Source organism: Astatotilapia calliptera, chromosome 20 (assembly GCF_900246225.1).
Source record: "Astatotilapia calliptera chromosome 20, fAstCal1.2, whole genome shotgun sequence".
Taxonomy (NCBI): Eukaryota; Metazoa; Chordata; class Actinopteri; order Cichliformes; family Cichlidae; genus Astatotilapia; species Astatotilapia calliptera.
The window spans coordinates 7,982,639-7,996,799 of record NC_039321.1 but is presented as its reverse complement, the minus strand read 5'-3'; the positions used below and the strand labels follow the sequence as shown (position 1 = coordinate 7,996,799).

The 14,161-nt window shown below is 38.7% G+C and overlaps 1 protein-coding gene across 2 annotated transcripts; it reads left to right on the top strand.

Moving 5' to 3' along the window:
- Positions 1–2,181: 2,181 nt before the first annotated feature.
- On the top strand, positions 2,182–14,144 carry tfcp2 (transcription factor CP2). Of its 2 annotated transcripts, none has more exons than XM_026153896.1 (16): positions 2,182–2,600; positions 2,907–3,103; positions 4,046–4,197; positions 4,342–4,418; positions 5,103–5,208; positions 5,463–5,569; positions 5,845–5,997; positions 6,135–6,245; positions 6,756–6,844; positions 6,998–7,046; positions 7,516–7,609; positions 7,890–7,980; positions 8,100–8,212; positions 8,956–9,098; positions 12,739–12,790; positions 12,934–14,144. In XM_026153896.1, the coding sequence occupies exons 2-16, from the start codon at positions 2,982–2,984 to the stop codon at positions 12,969–12,971; spliced, it is 1,497 nt and encodes a 498-aa protein (XP_026009681.1). In that variant the 5' UTR covers positions 2,182–2,600; positions 2,907–2,981; the 3' UTR covers positions 12,972–14,144. The 2 variants fall into 2 exon arrangements, with proteins under 2 accessions (XP_026009681.1, XP_026009682.1); XM_026153897.1 differs by having other exon boundaries at positions 2,183–2,600; positions 8,100–8,206.
- The last annotated feature ends 17 nt before the right edge of the window (positions 14,145–14,161 follow it).

Here is a 14,161-nt window from a genome sequence, read left to right as displayed (position 1 = left end):
AAGGAGAAAAAGAGTGCCTTTATTAATATACATTGTGGGCCAGTCATCTTCCAAGAATTGCCCACACACTCTGGTCACAGAAGGCTGAGCATTGTCCTGTACCCGAAGGAGCCCGGGGCCCACTCCACCAGCAAAAGGTCTGACAGTGGGCCTGAGGATTTCATCCTGATACCACAGTTCATGACATTCAGTACAGTGTCTCCAGCCTTTATTATGTGTATTACATGTGGTCAGTGTGAATTTGCTCTAAATTATAACGACAACAGGGCACCAGTGGCGGACCTGCGAGTTTTGATGTTCTCGAGTGAATGCCAGTTAAGCTGCATGGTGCTAGGCTGATAGCACAGGTTCTCACTGAAGGATATTGGGCCTCTGTGCCATACTCAGTGTGTTTTTGACAGTTTGCTTAGAAAAATACATCTTAGTACCCTGCTAGAGGTCATTTTGTAGGGCTCTGGCAGTTCTCCTCCTGTTCCCCCTCACCCAAAGGAACAGATACCAGTCCTGCTGCTGGGTTGATGTGCTTATTCAGCCCTGAGCTGTCCTTGTGAAGTGGCCCATTTCCAGCTATGTCCTCCACACTCTTCAGACTATGATGGGAAACAACAAACTTTCCTATGGTGGTACAGATGGCTGTGTCATCCTAAAGGAGCTGGACTACCTGTGTAACTTGAATAGGCTGCAGAAACAAGACAATACCTATAGGACACTGACAAAAAGCAAAATTAGACCAAAATCAGTGAGGACACTGGTCAGATCACCTGTTAAACCATTTATTTTCTGGGGAGTTGGTTTGTTGTTGTTTTTCCAGAGGACCTGTTGTGACTTTCTTTTGGTGAAATTGATTCACAGTGGTTTTTACTCTCTGGACAGACTTATATGGCTGAAATGTAACTGAATTTGTGTTATACTGTGAAAATGACGCGTTCCCTTATTTTTTTCAGCAGTGCATATTCTTTCTAGGTAGCTGAATGTGAACGATGAAATGTGCTTTTCAACAGAGATATACAATTTTTTAAAAAGGTTTTCTTTGGATCCCTGTGACACAGACTGAACAACAGAAAATGGATAGTTACAGTAGATGTTACAGTCTATCAGTTTATGTATTCATTTTAGTTTTTTGGGTATAACATGGATGCTATGAACAAAGGGCAAAATTTAGGAAGTTTAGATTACATGTTACAATAGAAGCTTAATTCTCTGTGAAGGTTTTGTTCACAGCCTCAATAAACATATTCTTGCTGTGTTGGACAGGTTGACAAACTGAATGTGACCACCTTTATTCCCGCTTTTAAAAATAATTTTGTTGATTAGTTTAATTAATTATTAATTAATGATTTTTGTTTTAAAGCTTGCTTGGTTGGAGACCTTTCTTTATGGAAAAAGAAATGAGGCGCATAGTAGAAAAGGATCCTTGGGGATTTTGTGACAGAATTTATTGGTGTGGTTGGTCAAGTAAAATGATTTTTAATTTGGTGAGTGATTTTAAATATGGAGAAAAAAAAGAAACAAAAACTGGTGATGGGTATCCTGCAGAGCTCAAAAAAATTAAAAACAAAAGGATATCCAAGGAGATGAGAGATGAGTGGAGGAGGTGGTTGATCTCTCTCAGAAAACTTCTGGTGACAGCTACTTTGCCTTGGAGTTGTTATGTGACAGCTAAAAAGCGTGCTATAGTGCCATATTTGCAGTGAAGAGGAATCACAACAGCATATTTTATTGGACTGTTTCAGAGTTCAGGATAACAATGTGGGACTTTGGTGTAAGATTTCACCTGAATTATAAATCTCTAATTTATGGTTTGTTGGATAACAATTTGCCAGCATCTTTTCAATTGATAATGTGTGTTGTATGCTTTAAATTAAAGAAAACTACACAAGCCATTGGATTAAATCAGGTCTTTTATGACAGTGCTATGGTAATTAAACAGATTCTTGGTGAAAGGAAAATCTTTAGACCATAAAGATGGATGAAATGCCCTGTGGATATTTGTCATTTAGGAATCCAGCTGAGTGGAATGGTCTTGTGTGGTAAATGACATTATGTTTTATTCTGGTTGTTGTATATGGTTTATTTTAAGGAAAATGCCCCAGTAAAGGGAGCTGCCGAAAAAAGTAAAAGAAGAAAAGCATTATTTGTCGTCACTGACACGTTATAAGCAACAGTCATTGGTTATTTCAGCCATGACCTCAGCGGAGGGTGGCGGTAATGAGTCACAACGGTGTTTGCTAGCACTCTGAGACGATACAAAGAAGGAGACGGAACGGAAATTACGGCAGCTCCTTTCCCGAGGAAGCTAGATAAACAAACAAAAGCAAGACATTATAATACATATATTTAAACATCTCGTGCGATTTTGACCACTTTTTACGTATAGATATGCTAACCACAAATAAACCGAACCACAGAATAAGCTAGAGAAGGGCTAGCATCCCGGGACGTTTTAATGATTTCTAGCATCCTGCTAGCTGAACGAACTGGCAGGCTACGCAGCTAAGGTGTTAGCTCGACATGTTTATTTTAGCGCTTGGGCGAAGGAGCGTGACATGATGGCGTAAAACTTGCAGTTATTACCAAATAGTCACACTTCCCACCTAAAGGTAAGCTTTGCAGTTCCAATGACTTACTTACTATGTGAATAAAAAAAAAGGTAAAGACATAAAGTGTATTTTAGCGTGACACAAGTTTGTGTGTGTAAGCAATACACAGTTACATAAAACGTGTGTTAACGACTACCGTTATCTTTAACCACGGGAACGCTGCTTTCCTTAATGACACCTGACTGGTTCGTGTTTTTAACATGTTTGGGGGAATGTCCTGCTAATAAACACAGAAATATCCACTGTTTTTTAAACATCAGAGCCACACTCACGCTTTTTTTTACTTTCTCTTCTAAATCTTGAAAGGCTGTGAGAAACTGATAACGTTTGCCTCGAGTTTCAACCGGAACTGCACTCCGTTAAAATCTCCACACCGTCACCATGGCGTGGGCTCTGAAACTGCCTCTCACGGATGAAGTGATTGAGTCCGGACTGGTCCAGGACTTTGATGCCAGTCTGTCCGGCATTGGCCAGGAACTCGGTGCGGGGGCGTACAGTATGAGGTACAGTATGAGTTTTGGACGGGTAAGGCCTTTTACTGAATGCAGCCAGTGCTACATTTATAATGGGCCATATGGTAATTTATTAGATTAAACAGTGTTGAACAGTGTTTTGGTTTCTTTATTTTTTTAAAGATGTAAGCTATCTTGTAGTTTGTCTTCAGACAGCTGCTCATGTCAAATTCATTTGGACATTTTGCGTAATTTAAAGATGAGTGATTAGGTGCATCCATTATGTGCAGTGTTTCCCATTTTCTGACTGCTACGTGGGCAGTTTGAGTGGCAAAATCTCTTCATGCTGGCAGACGTGCGAATTAAATGCCATGTGCAGATAAAGTGAAAAGCCAAAACACTACTTGGAGAATATTAGCTGGAGTCTAATAGTCTTTGAAGAAAATAGTTCCCTGGGGCATTTGATCTATCTTATCACTCTGTAGCATATCCTGAATTCATTAGTGTAATTATCTGCAGACACTTCTGTGCTTTTTCATTTGCTGTAGCTCATCTAAAAGTTTAAAGAAAATATTTTTTGCTGATTGAAGTACTTTGCACCAACCCCCATCTGTTTTTGTATGCTTTTCTGGCTCATTAAAACTGTTGAAAGTGGTGGCTTGTTTCAGAAATTCTTGTGTGGAGAGGAACAGTGACATGTAGACTGGATACCTTGGTATTTGGTAGTGTTGCCTCCATTGTAGTTACTGAGCTGTGAAGCTAGAGAACACCATAATTCTCCAGCCAGTTTTAAGTGTTGTCTAGTAATGACAGGGAGACCTTTTGTATCATGAGGCTGAAGGTCGTATCGAATCAGTAAGTATAAGTGTTTAGACTGGTTTTCTGTAAAACCTTTGAAAGAAGCCCTGTTTGAATAAAAGATGTTCTGTATTGCATAATGAAGTGATAAGAATTTGGCGGCTTACCGAGTTTGTTTTTCTTTTGTCTCTGCAGCGATGTACTTGCCCTTCCCATTTTCAAACAGGAGGAGTCCAACCTCCCACCGGACAGTGACAACAAGATCCTACCCTTTCAGTATGTTCTGTGTGCACCTACCTCGCCAGCCGTTAAACTGCATGATGAAACACTCACCTACCTCAACCAAGGTCAGCATCAGGATCCCAGCTGCTGTGTACTTTTCAACTTTGTGCAAATTTAATGATATCTAAGAGTTCAAAGTCAAAAGCTGCTGAGAGAAAATTCAGCTGCCTACATATATATTTATTTTTTATGTGGACTTGTCATTGCAGGGCAATCCTATGAAATTAGAATGCTTGACAATCGGAAAATTGGGGAACTTCCAGAAATCACTGGCAAAATGGTGAAGGTAAGAAAATCTTTAAAAATATATTTGCATAATCCAGCAGCTGCTAGTGTAAACCTGTATAAATATTATTGGAAAAGCTCCAGCCAATGGCTCATCTTGCATCCAGCCATGCTTCACAAAATCCCAGGGGGCTGCGAGTAGAATGGAATAAGTAACTCCAGGGTTAGATGAAATTAATGGATGATTCATTTTTGTGTGATTACATTTCTTATATTCAGTGTAATATGAATTTTAATCAACTTTTACTTTGAAGGTTTCTTCAGTGTGTCAGAAGCATCTCTTCAGTGGTGTAAAATACAGATTGTGTGTGTCTCAGCCAACTTCTCAGCCAGTTGTCTGTAGTCTCAAAAGTCTCAAAGACATTTTCTTAGCATTAAAACTATACCTAGAGATTAAAAACAGTCTAACAGCTAAGATCTGTTTTATTGTTTATTGCTGAAGTGTTTATGGGGAATGAAATGGCCACTAGGGAAAGGTTTTGGGACAAAGACCACATCTGGATGAATCTCCTTCACACCAGCCTTTTGTAAATTGCTCAGAATCTTATATTGTGTAGTAGTTAGGCAAGCTAATCACATCGCTTTATTGCAAGGCTGAACTAAGCCCTTGTGCTGGGGTACCAGGGTAACGATAGTGTATGTTCTCTTTAATCCTTCAGTAAAAATTACTTTCTCTGAATTTCAGAGCATAATTCGTGTGGTGTTTCATGACCGACGACTTCAATACACAGAGCACCAGCAGCTGGAAGGCTGGCGCTGGAACAGGCCAGGGGATCGCATTCTCGACCTGGGTGAGCATTAAAAATATTTTTAAAAAGCTAACAATAAGATCAGGTATTTATTATACTGAATTTGTGCTTTGCAAGGTGGTTGCTGTGTAGCCCTGTATGTGTGCTAACAATGAAGTAGTTTTTGCAGAAAGTAAATTCAGGATACCAACTGTTAACCAAAACCGGAAATTCATACTCATGGTTGCAATAACGAGAAGATGGTGTATATCAAAAGCATCTTTGATAACTGCTTGTTTTGCTTTGATCCATTGCAGATATCCCGATGTCAGTGGGGATAATTGACCCCAGGGCTAACCCCACTCAGCTTAACACGGTGGAGTTCCTTTGGGACCCATCAAAACGAACCTCAGTTTTTATCCAGGTAGCTTGATGGGCAACACATAGTAATGATTGTGTCATTAATTCTTATTCTCTGTATTATTAAATTAAAATGAACAATAGTGATATGAGGCAGTTTAGAGTGCTTTGGCGTGATGGAGATGAGCCTATTTACATTTGGTTTACTCATTTATTGCACAAGTAAACTGAATGTCAGTCTGCACTTACTAATGTTACACTTTTGGCATGATTTGTTGATATTACAGTTAGGTCATCAGTCTTGTGTAGATTTTGTTTTCATATTCCTTTCCTTTTTAGGTTCACTGCATTAGCACAGAATTCACCATGCGGAAGCATGGCGGAGAAAAGGGCGTGCCTTTCCGCATCCAGATTGACACGTTTAAGGAGAACGAGAATGGAGAGTACACAGAACATCTTCACTCTGCCTCCTGTCAGGTCAAAGTCTTCAAGGTCAGAGGAATGACATGGAAAAAGAGAAAATCTGAAATAAAATCTATAATGCACCCCAGTGCAAATGTTGTATTTGGTCCCTGTGGTAGTACTGTCCATATTCACCATCTTTATTTCCTCCACTTGACGTGTTCTAGCCTAAAGGTGCAGACAGAAAGCAGAAGACAGACAGGGAGAAGATGGAGAAGAGGGCGCCACAGGAAAAGGAAAAGTACCAGCCTTCCTATGAAACCACAATCCTGACAGAGGTAAGCATATAAGAGCTCAAAGCAGTAATCACTGCTTGGATAAAAGTAGTTTAAAGGAAATCAAAATGAATTTTAACTTAATCTAATTAACTAGACTGCTGATGTTAGCCTACTGTCAAACTATATTATGTACTTATTTTAAAAAAAGTAACAAAACATTTTTTCTAAGCATAACCAGAGAATGTTTTTGTGATAAATCGGTTATCAAAAGAAATAACTCTTAGTTTGTTTTTTTTCTTGAAGTGACTAATGAGCTTGTCATTTTAACCTCAGATTTTAAAAAGTATTTACTAGGAAATAACAGGTGATTTGACACTTGCGGAAGAGACGCAGACACAGCGAGACACAAAGGATGTGGAATCATCCATCTTTTAAATCCATTTTCCTAAGCACTTAAGGAGTTTGGCTCAAATTCAGTTTAATTGAAACCTAAGATCAAATCTACTGGCAGCAAAAATACTGGTGATGTATGTAGACGCTACAGTAACACAAATGTTGGGTCTTTTATAGTGCTCTCCCTGGCCTGAGGTCACATATGTCAACAACTCCCCATCTCCTGGCTTCAATAGCACCCACAACAGCTTTCCAGTGGCTGAAGGGTATGCTGCCTGGATTACTTTAAAAATCACTATGAAATCCATGTAGTGGCCTTATTTGTTTAGTAAGGGCAACACATGAGGTCTACGTTTTTCTTAATGTGGAGTTTGTTGTTATTGCTTCTTTCTAACTGATAAATTTTTCATCCTTTGTAGAAACGGGTCACCAAACCACCAGCCTGAGCCTGTTGTTCAGGTGGCAGATGTAAGTTCATTTTTAGTTTGTGGATTTATTTGGATTTATTTTACCGGCTGCTTACCTCCCGCCACACCAAGCAACTGCATTTTAATAAGCTCAAATGCAAAGCTGACATCTGGGTGTTAAACTTCTGCCTGGGATGAGATTCATTAGCAAGTATAAAATATGACTCAGTGTGTAACTAGAATGCATTTGATATATATCTGATTTGAGTCATATATATGTCAGATTCAGATATGATGTAGCTCATCGTGCTTATATCGAAATAGTTTTTGAAATGAGTTTTACCTGTCTCTAAAATCCTGCCTTTTAAGGTAAAATCCAGCAGCTCTTGATAATCTTCATTGATGTGTGTTTACAATTTTAATATTTTTTATGTTTTACAAATTGACTTGATGGGGTAACCATGGTGACACGGTCTCTGACACGGTTGCTTATGTCAGAGTATTTTGATGAATTCTTTTTTCTTTTTCAGAATTTGTTACCAACAGCAACACCACAGGATGCACAACAGTGGCTTCATAGAAACCGCTTCTCCCCTTTCTGTCGACTCTTCACTAACTTCTCAGGTAATATGGTTACCTCTTTGGCCATATCATAAGATAAAAGGCTGCACTTTAATGTGAAACTAGAAAGATATTTTCTGGAAATGTACTCATTTATTTAAGTAGCACCTTGTTATATCCAGAGGTTATTCAGAGTGCTTTACTGAAGGAGACATGAGAATTAAAATCAGGTAAAAGATGACAAGACAAATTTGAATCATAATTCGTTGATTTAAAAACGAATTATGTAAAAGCAACCGTGTGTTTGTAGAGACTGAGAATAGGATCTGCTTTTGTGTACCAGGGGTAGACCTGTTGAAGCTGACCAGGGAGGATGTTATTCAGATCTGTGGGCCAGCTGATGGTATAAGACTCTTCAATGCACTTAAAGGACGGTGGGTTATATTAAATTTTCCTACCTTCTTAGGATATATAATTTACCTAATTTATAAAAAAAAAGAGTATGAATGTTTTTAGGCATCTGCATTTTAGTTGTTTCTCTCTTTGAATTCAGGGTGGTACGTCCAAGACTCACCATCTATGTTTGCCAGGAATCTCAGCAGGCGCGGGAACAGCATCCGAAACATGAAAATGGAGATGCTGCTGCCAGCGCTTTCTTTGGTCAGTGTATGTTCATTTAATTTATGTTAATTTAATCATTATCTTTGTTGACGTCCAAACGTTTTTTTTAATCTAATGAATTTCCCTTTGGGGTTAATAAAGTTTTTCTTATTCTCTTTTTTTAATTTTTATTTTGAGGGGCCTCAGTCACACTAGAGTAAAGCTAGGATTGCAACCTCCTTGTAAACAGGAAAAACTGGTGGTTGGCGAGTGATTGCATTAAAAAAATTTTTTATGTCTGGGACTGTTGCAAGTAGTTGTCACAACCAACTGTTGACCACTTTAATTCAAGGCAAATGGAAATGTTGCCAGGTGGGAGGAGGCCTTCTTCCAAACCATCTTTGTCGGACTCATACTAACTGGAGAGTCTCTAAAGATTGGCAAGGATGTGCAAAAAATTGTCTAAATTTTAAATGCAGACAGAATGCTAACACAGTGATCTCAAACCTGGTCTGTCTGTTCAAAATGACCATTTCCATAAGCAGGCTGATAAGTTGATTGCACGTGGTGACAAAACTTTTGGTCATGTCTGTCCAGTGTTATTCTAGTCTACTGTAGTGACTGTAGCCTAATATTAAGGATCTAAACCATTCACAGGTGCCCAGCCAGGAAATAGCCCCGCACTATTATTCTTCTGAAGGCTAAGCAACAATTATGATTTAGTTTCGCTATAATTGAGTATGCCTAATATCTAGTAAGCGTCCTTTGTTGTTTAGCTTGTGTTAACCTTTCTGTTTCTCTCTCTGCAGTATATCACGCCATTTACCTGGAGGAACTCACGGTTACAGAACTGACAGAGAAAATTGCTCATCTGTTCAGCATCTCACCTAGGCAGATCAATCAGATCTTTAAACAAGGCCCTACTGGCATCCATGTGCTGGTTAGTGATGAGGTAAGGCAATCCCCCTCTTATGATCTTACTGTGAGTTGAAGATTTGCACTTTTTGAATCAGTAGAGACTTGCTGTTATTATATATGAATTCAAGCACAGGGTTTCCCCAGGAAAACTGGTAGATCTTGCGCCTGGGGTGGGTTGGGTGGATTGATTTGGTAAAATTAAATGTTGCACTGGATCCATGTAGCTAACTCTGATGTTAATTGCTAATAGTGCAGTTGCACAGACAGAATAGTGGAGCTATGTAAATGTACCTATATTCACAGGAGAGAGGAACAGGAGGATGCAGGAGTTTTCCTGCATGAAAATATATATGCACACACCATTAGGAGAGCAACAAATCACATTTAGTCTCCCTTAATTAGTGGATCGTAGAGCTGGGCGATAGAACGATAACGATATGTATCGCGATATAACTTTTACTCGATAGAGAAATTAAGCTATCGCGATAGACTTCGCCGCTCTTGTCCTCTTAAAATAAAATAAAAATTAAAAAAAAAGGTCAGCCAATCCAAACTAAGTAGCGCAGAGCCGAACCAATCACAGCCGCAGCGTCACGTCGCGTGACTTGTTACGTACAGCACAAGTGCCAAGCCGCACGTGTGTTTGTTTGGGAAGCAGGCAGTGGGTAATAATAATAATAATAATAATAATAATAATAATGGATTGGATTTATATAGCGCTTTTCAAGGCACCCAAAGCGCTTTACAATGCCACTATTCATTCACTCTCACATTCATACACTGGTGGAGGCAAGCTACGGTTGTAGCCACAGCTGCCCTGGGTAATGGAGCCAGCGCGTAATGGAGCCAGCGCGTAATGGAGGAAATGAGTGTGCCGACTAGAAAAATCTACCGAACGTGACCGAAGAGAAAACAGATGACGGTTCCAATGCTGGAGAGATTGTCGAAGGGAAGAGCCATAGAAGTTCCGTAGTTTGAAGGTATTTCGGCTATTTCAAGTCTGACAAAAAACAGAGTAGCGTGCACTGTAAATTGTGCCGAAAGCAAGTCTGGAAATACAATAAACTGGTGCATGCGTCACACTGTGCGCCACGTTATTGTTTCGGTGAAATGAATTTCTACAATACTGTTACTGTTAATTCTACTCTGCAGTGTTTAAATGCTTACATATACACACAGTTACTGTCCCTCCACACATACGACTCGGGTCTGCTTCTATGCCCCAGCTTTGTTTACTTTTTCCCACCGAGGCTTCTAGACTTCTGATTGGCCAACATTTCTGCACGGTTAGGAATCTAGCGCCACCTGCTGCTTTGGCATGTTCATAGCAGCGTTTTCCTTCATTTCTGCCTTTATGTGTGGACGGGATTATTTTTTTAAAACGAAAACGGAAAATCTCCGTTTTCAAAAACACCCGTGTACGTGTGGACGTAGCCTGAGTCTCTGACTGGAAGCGCTAATTCGTCATTCGGCTTTTGTCAGACTAAAGTAACTGTTAAAACTGTTTGAAAAGCTCAGCTATACTACAAGGAGAGATTGAGAATTTCCTTTTAGTTCTCAGTTTATTTGGTATTGACAAAAGTTAGTCAGTTTTGTCTGTTCTTCTGTAAAACAAACTGATTTATTTTTAGAATTAATATTTTGTTTCTAAGTGGAATTGACAATTTAGTCTGTTTTTGTTTGTTCTGTTTTGAAACTTAAACGCTTTAGCGGCTGCCTTTTGTGTAGTTTGCAATATTTGCCTTTATTTATCTGAAAAAGTCTCATGTTCCTTAAGTACATCTACCCTGTTGAACTTATTATGGGAAATAAATATTTAAATAAAAACAAGCTGCTGATTATTTCACATTTTACTTGTGAGCAACGGCACATTTAAATCTTACAAATATAGTTATTTGGCTTATATCGTGATAGATATCGTTATCGCCTGAAATGAAAAAAACATATCGTGATATGAAAAAATCTCATATCGCCCAGCTCTAGTGGATCGATATCAACAGGACAGGCAAATGTTTTTAAAAAAGTAGAAAAGAACCAGAAGATAATAACACGACTTGTTAACTTCTTTAAAGTTTTTGTTCTCATACTTTTATACAGTTTTTTGTTTTTTGTTTTTTAATGCTGCCTGGCTCAAACGACAGTCATTTGTGAGTTTCAACATGGGGTTATTTACCCCATGTTAGAAGACATCCTGTTATTATGGAAATTTGTTAGGAAATGTTGGATCACGTTATTGGCAAACAAAGAAAACAACCAAGGATACTGCTTAAACTACTAAAAGTGGGTTAAAACCTGTGCAACGCTTTGTTAAAAACTGGAAGGATAGTGGTGAACCACCATCTTGGAGAAAGAAGTGTGGTTGGAATAAATCCTGAATGTTTGAAGATCAATGGGGGGAAAAACAGCAGTGGAATAGACAGCTATGTTTTAATAGTGAAAGTAAAAGCATTTTCCCACAATGCAAAGAGAACTCAAGGAGTTATAACTGAACAGCTGTGTAGCCTTAAAATAACTACTCAGTAGTAATGCTAATTAGTAGGGCTGCAACTAAAGATTATTTTGGTAGTTGACTAATCTGCAAATTTCTTTAATTAGTCAATTAGCCAATGATTATAACTCTTATCTCCACTAAACTAAACTAAAATTGGCTTCAGTCTATATGTTCAAATAAAGCTTCGAATTAAATTAAAAAGTTTGTTTTCCAGTCCAAAAAAACAGTTTCCCAAGTTTACAGATGATTCGGTTCATGAATTCATGATTGCAGTGGACATGATCTGGAGTGAGGCTTGCTCTTGTTTTTGAGATGATGATCTCAGCTGCAGCTGATATACCATGCGGCCATTTGAGAGGTGCACGAGCCTCTTTTAAGGACAAACTCGTCTATACTCCTGTGCTTAATACTAGTAAAACAGAATTAGAAAAGACTGTTATGTCATAGTTTCTCAGATGGTGTAGTACTCAATGCCAATGAACCTGGTAGGAAGACATGTGGATGAAGTGATGCACCGATCAAGACTAGTGCCTACATTACAAGCTTGTGGATTTGGGATTTAGGTCCAGAGTCAGCTGACTACCTGAATCTATTGAATGACTAAATTTGTTTTCATCAGCAGATTTTGTTTTTTCATCTCTCTGATAGTACAGCATATTCTGAGATGACAATGCCAGTATTCATGAGGCTCAAATTGTGAAAGAGTGGTTCAGGCAGCGTGACACATCATTTTCACACTCATCCACATCTTAACCCGAGTGAGAATCTTTGGGATATGCTGGGGAAGACTTCACACAGCGGTCCGACTCTCTCATCATCCATACAAGTTAAAAAAATGAATCCAACTCAGGACAAAACTAAATGTTGCATTACTTAACCCGATCGAAATGATACCACAGTAAATATGTGTCGTTATAAAAGCTAAAAGTTGCCCAATTCATTTTTAGACTATGACTTTTTCCCCCCTTTTGTTGAGGGAGCCAGGCAGTACATATGTAAAAACAGCCAATTGAAACAGTTGGCTAACGACTTGTCAGTTGTAGCTTTTTGTATGTCTTAAAAGATTTTCAAAGAAAGACAGAAATATGGTCAACTTACGGTCTCAAGAGCTTACACAAGCATAAACCTGCAAACGATATTGTTGTTTTCCCACCTGCATAATCATTTCCTCTCCTCTCAACAGATGATTCAGAATTTCCAAGATGAAGTTTGTTTTGTTTTGGACACAATGAAAGGTATGACTATGGCAGCAAAAAATGATAGTGTGGTAGTGGTAGTGTAACGGTATTTAGCGTTATAGTCTTGCTGCAAGTTTATCTTAGTATGTTTCCCAGATATTTTTTATTTTTATTTTGATTCCTATTCCTTTCTTTTTCAGATGACACAAGTGACGGCTACCATATAATCTTAAAGTGAATCCCAGGCAGGAGAGTTGTTGAGTCCTTCTCTCTTGTTTAGTCCTGGTTCAGTCAGCCCCTCTAGAGCTCTAGAGCTTTGTACTTTTTGCTGTTCCTTTATGGAGATGCACCCCCCCCCCAAAAAAAACAAACAAACAACAACCCCAAAACAAAAACCTTGTGAGGCAGCTAGGAGGAAGATGCGACTGAAGCAGTTGCCCCTCTTTTAACTTTACCTTATCGTCTGACTTTTGAGGGAGTGACTCTGATTCCACAGTGAAGTCTTACCCTGCCGTTTGCTCACTTAAATGGTTGCATTTCCCTCTGTTGGTTACATCTCAAGAAGGAGGTTAATGGCACTACATCTGCTGTTGTTTGTTACCTGACCATCTGGCGTGCCAAGACTCTTTGCTTCGAGTTCAGCCGTTTGTTCTCTCTTTAAAAAAAACAAAAGAAATGATGACTGTTAAGATGACAGTACTTGACTTTCAGCCTGCAATTCAGCATGAGTCCTCCTCTTCATGCGCGGTTGCCTTATCGAATCCAAGCCAGTCTGCAAGAAACACAACCACTCAGTTGAATCATAGTACAACAGGTATTAAAATTAACAACTGGACAATTAAGGGAAACCGTTAGAATCCAGCTGCCCTTCCAAATATCCGAGGTTCCTTTGAAAGCTAACAATGTCTGCCTGTTACTTCTGTGGAAAAAAAGGCTACTAAACACTGTTAGATTGTCACAGTTTGTTTAGAATGCTTACTGGCACATGTGATTGTTACTTAATCGTCTTAAAAGATGATAAGCACTGTCTATGTTAGTGATCTCCGTGGTAACACCAGCAAATTGTCTCCATCTGCTTCCTGTATCTATGAGCTTGTTTAGCACACCGGCGTTTTATTGTTTGTTTTTTGGTCATTTCCATCATAATTTTGAAATAGATCATTGTTTTAAAATAATTTAAAAATAATGAATCATGTTTTTTTTGACATTTAAAAAAATTATTTTTTACGTACTTACATCTACTCTGCTTCCTTTTTTTGGATGTTACAAATGCTAATAAATAAGTTTTGCGGCAGGACAGAGCTTAATGTGAATAATATGGTTTATGTTGAGTATTTTGTAAATGGAATTGATGGCTCGATAGCCGTATTTGCCCCTCATCTCATTGGCATTATTAAAACTTAACCATGTACTGGCTGCTATTTGCTG

Excerpts from the sequence above, each read along its gene's own strand:
- tfcp2 (XM_026153896.1), top strand. The coding sequence starts at position 2,982 with ATGGCGTGGGCTCTGAAACTGCCTCTCACGGATGAAGTGATTGAGTCC. Across the intron at positions 3,104-4,045 it reads GCGGGGGCGTACAGTATGAG|CGATGTACTTGCCCTTCCCA; the intron begins GTACAGTATGAG and ends TTGTCTCTGCAG. Across the intron at positions 7,047-7,515 it reads CTGTTGTTCAGGTGGCAGAT|AATTTGTTACCAACAGCAAC; the intron begins GTAAGTTCATTT and ends TTTCTTTTTCAG.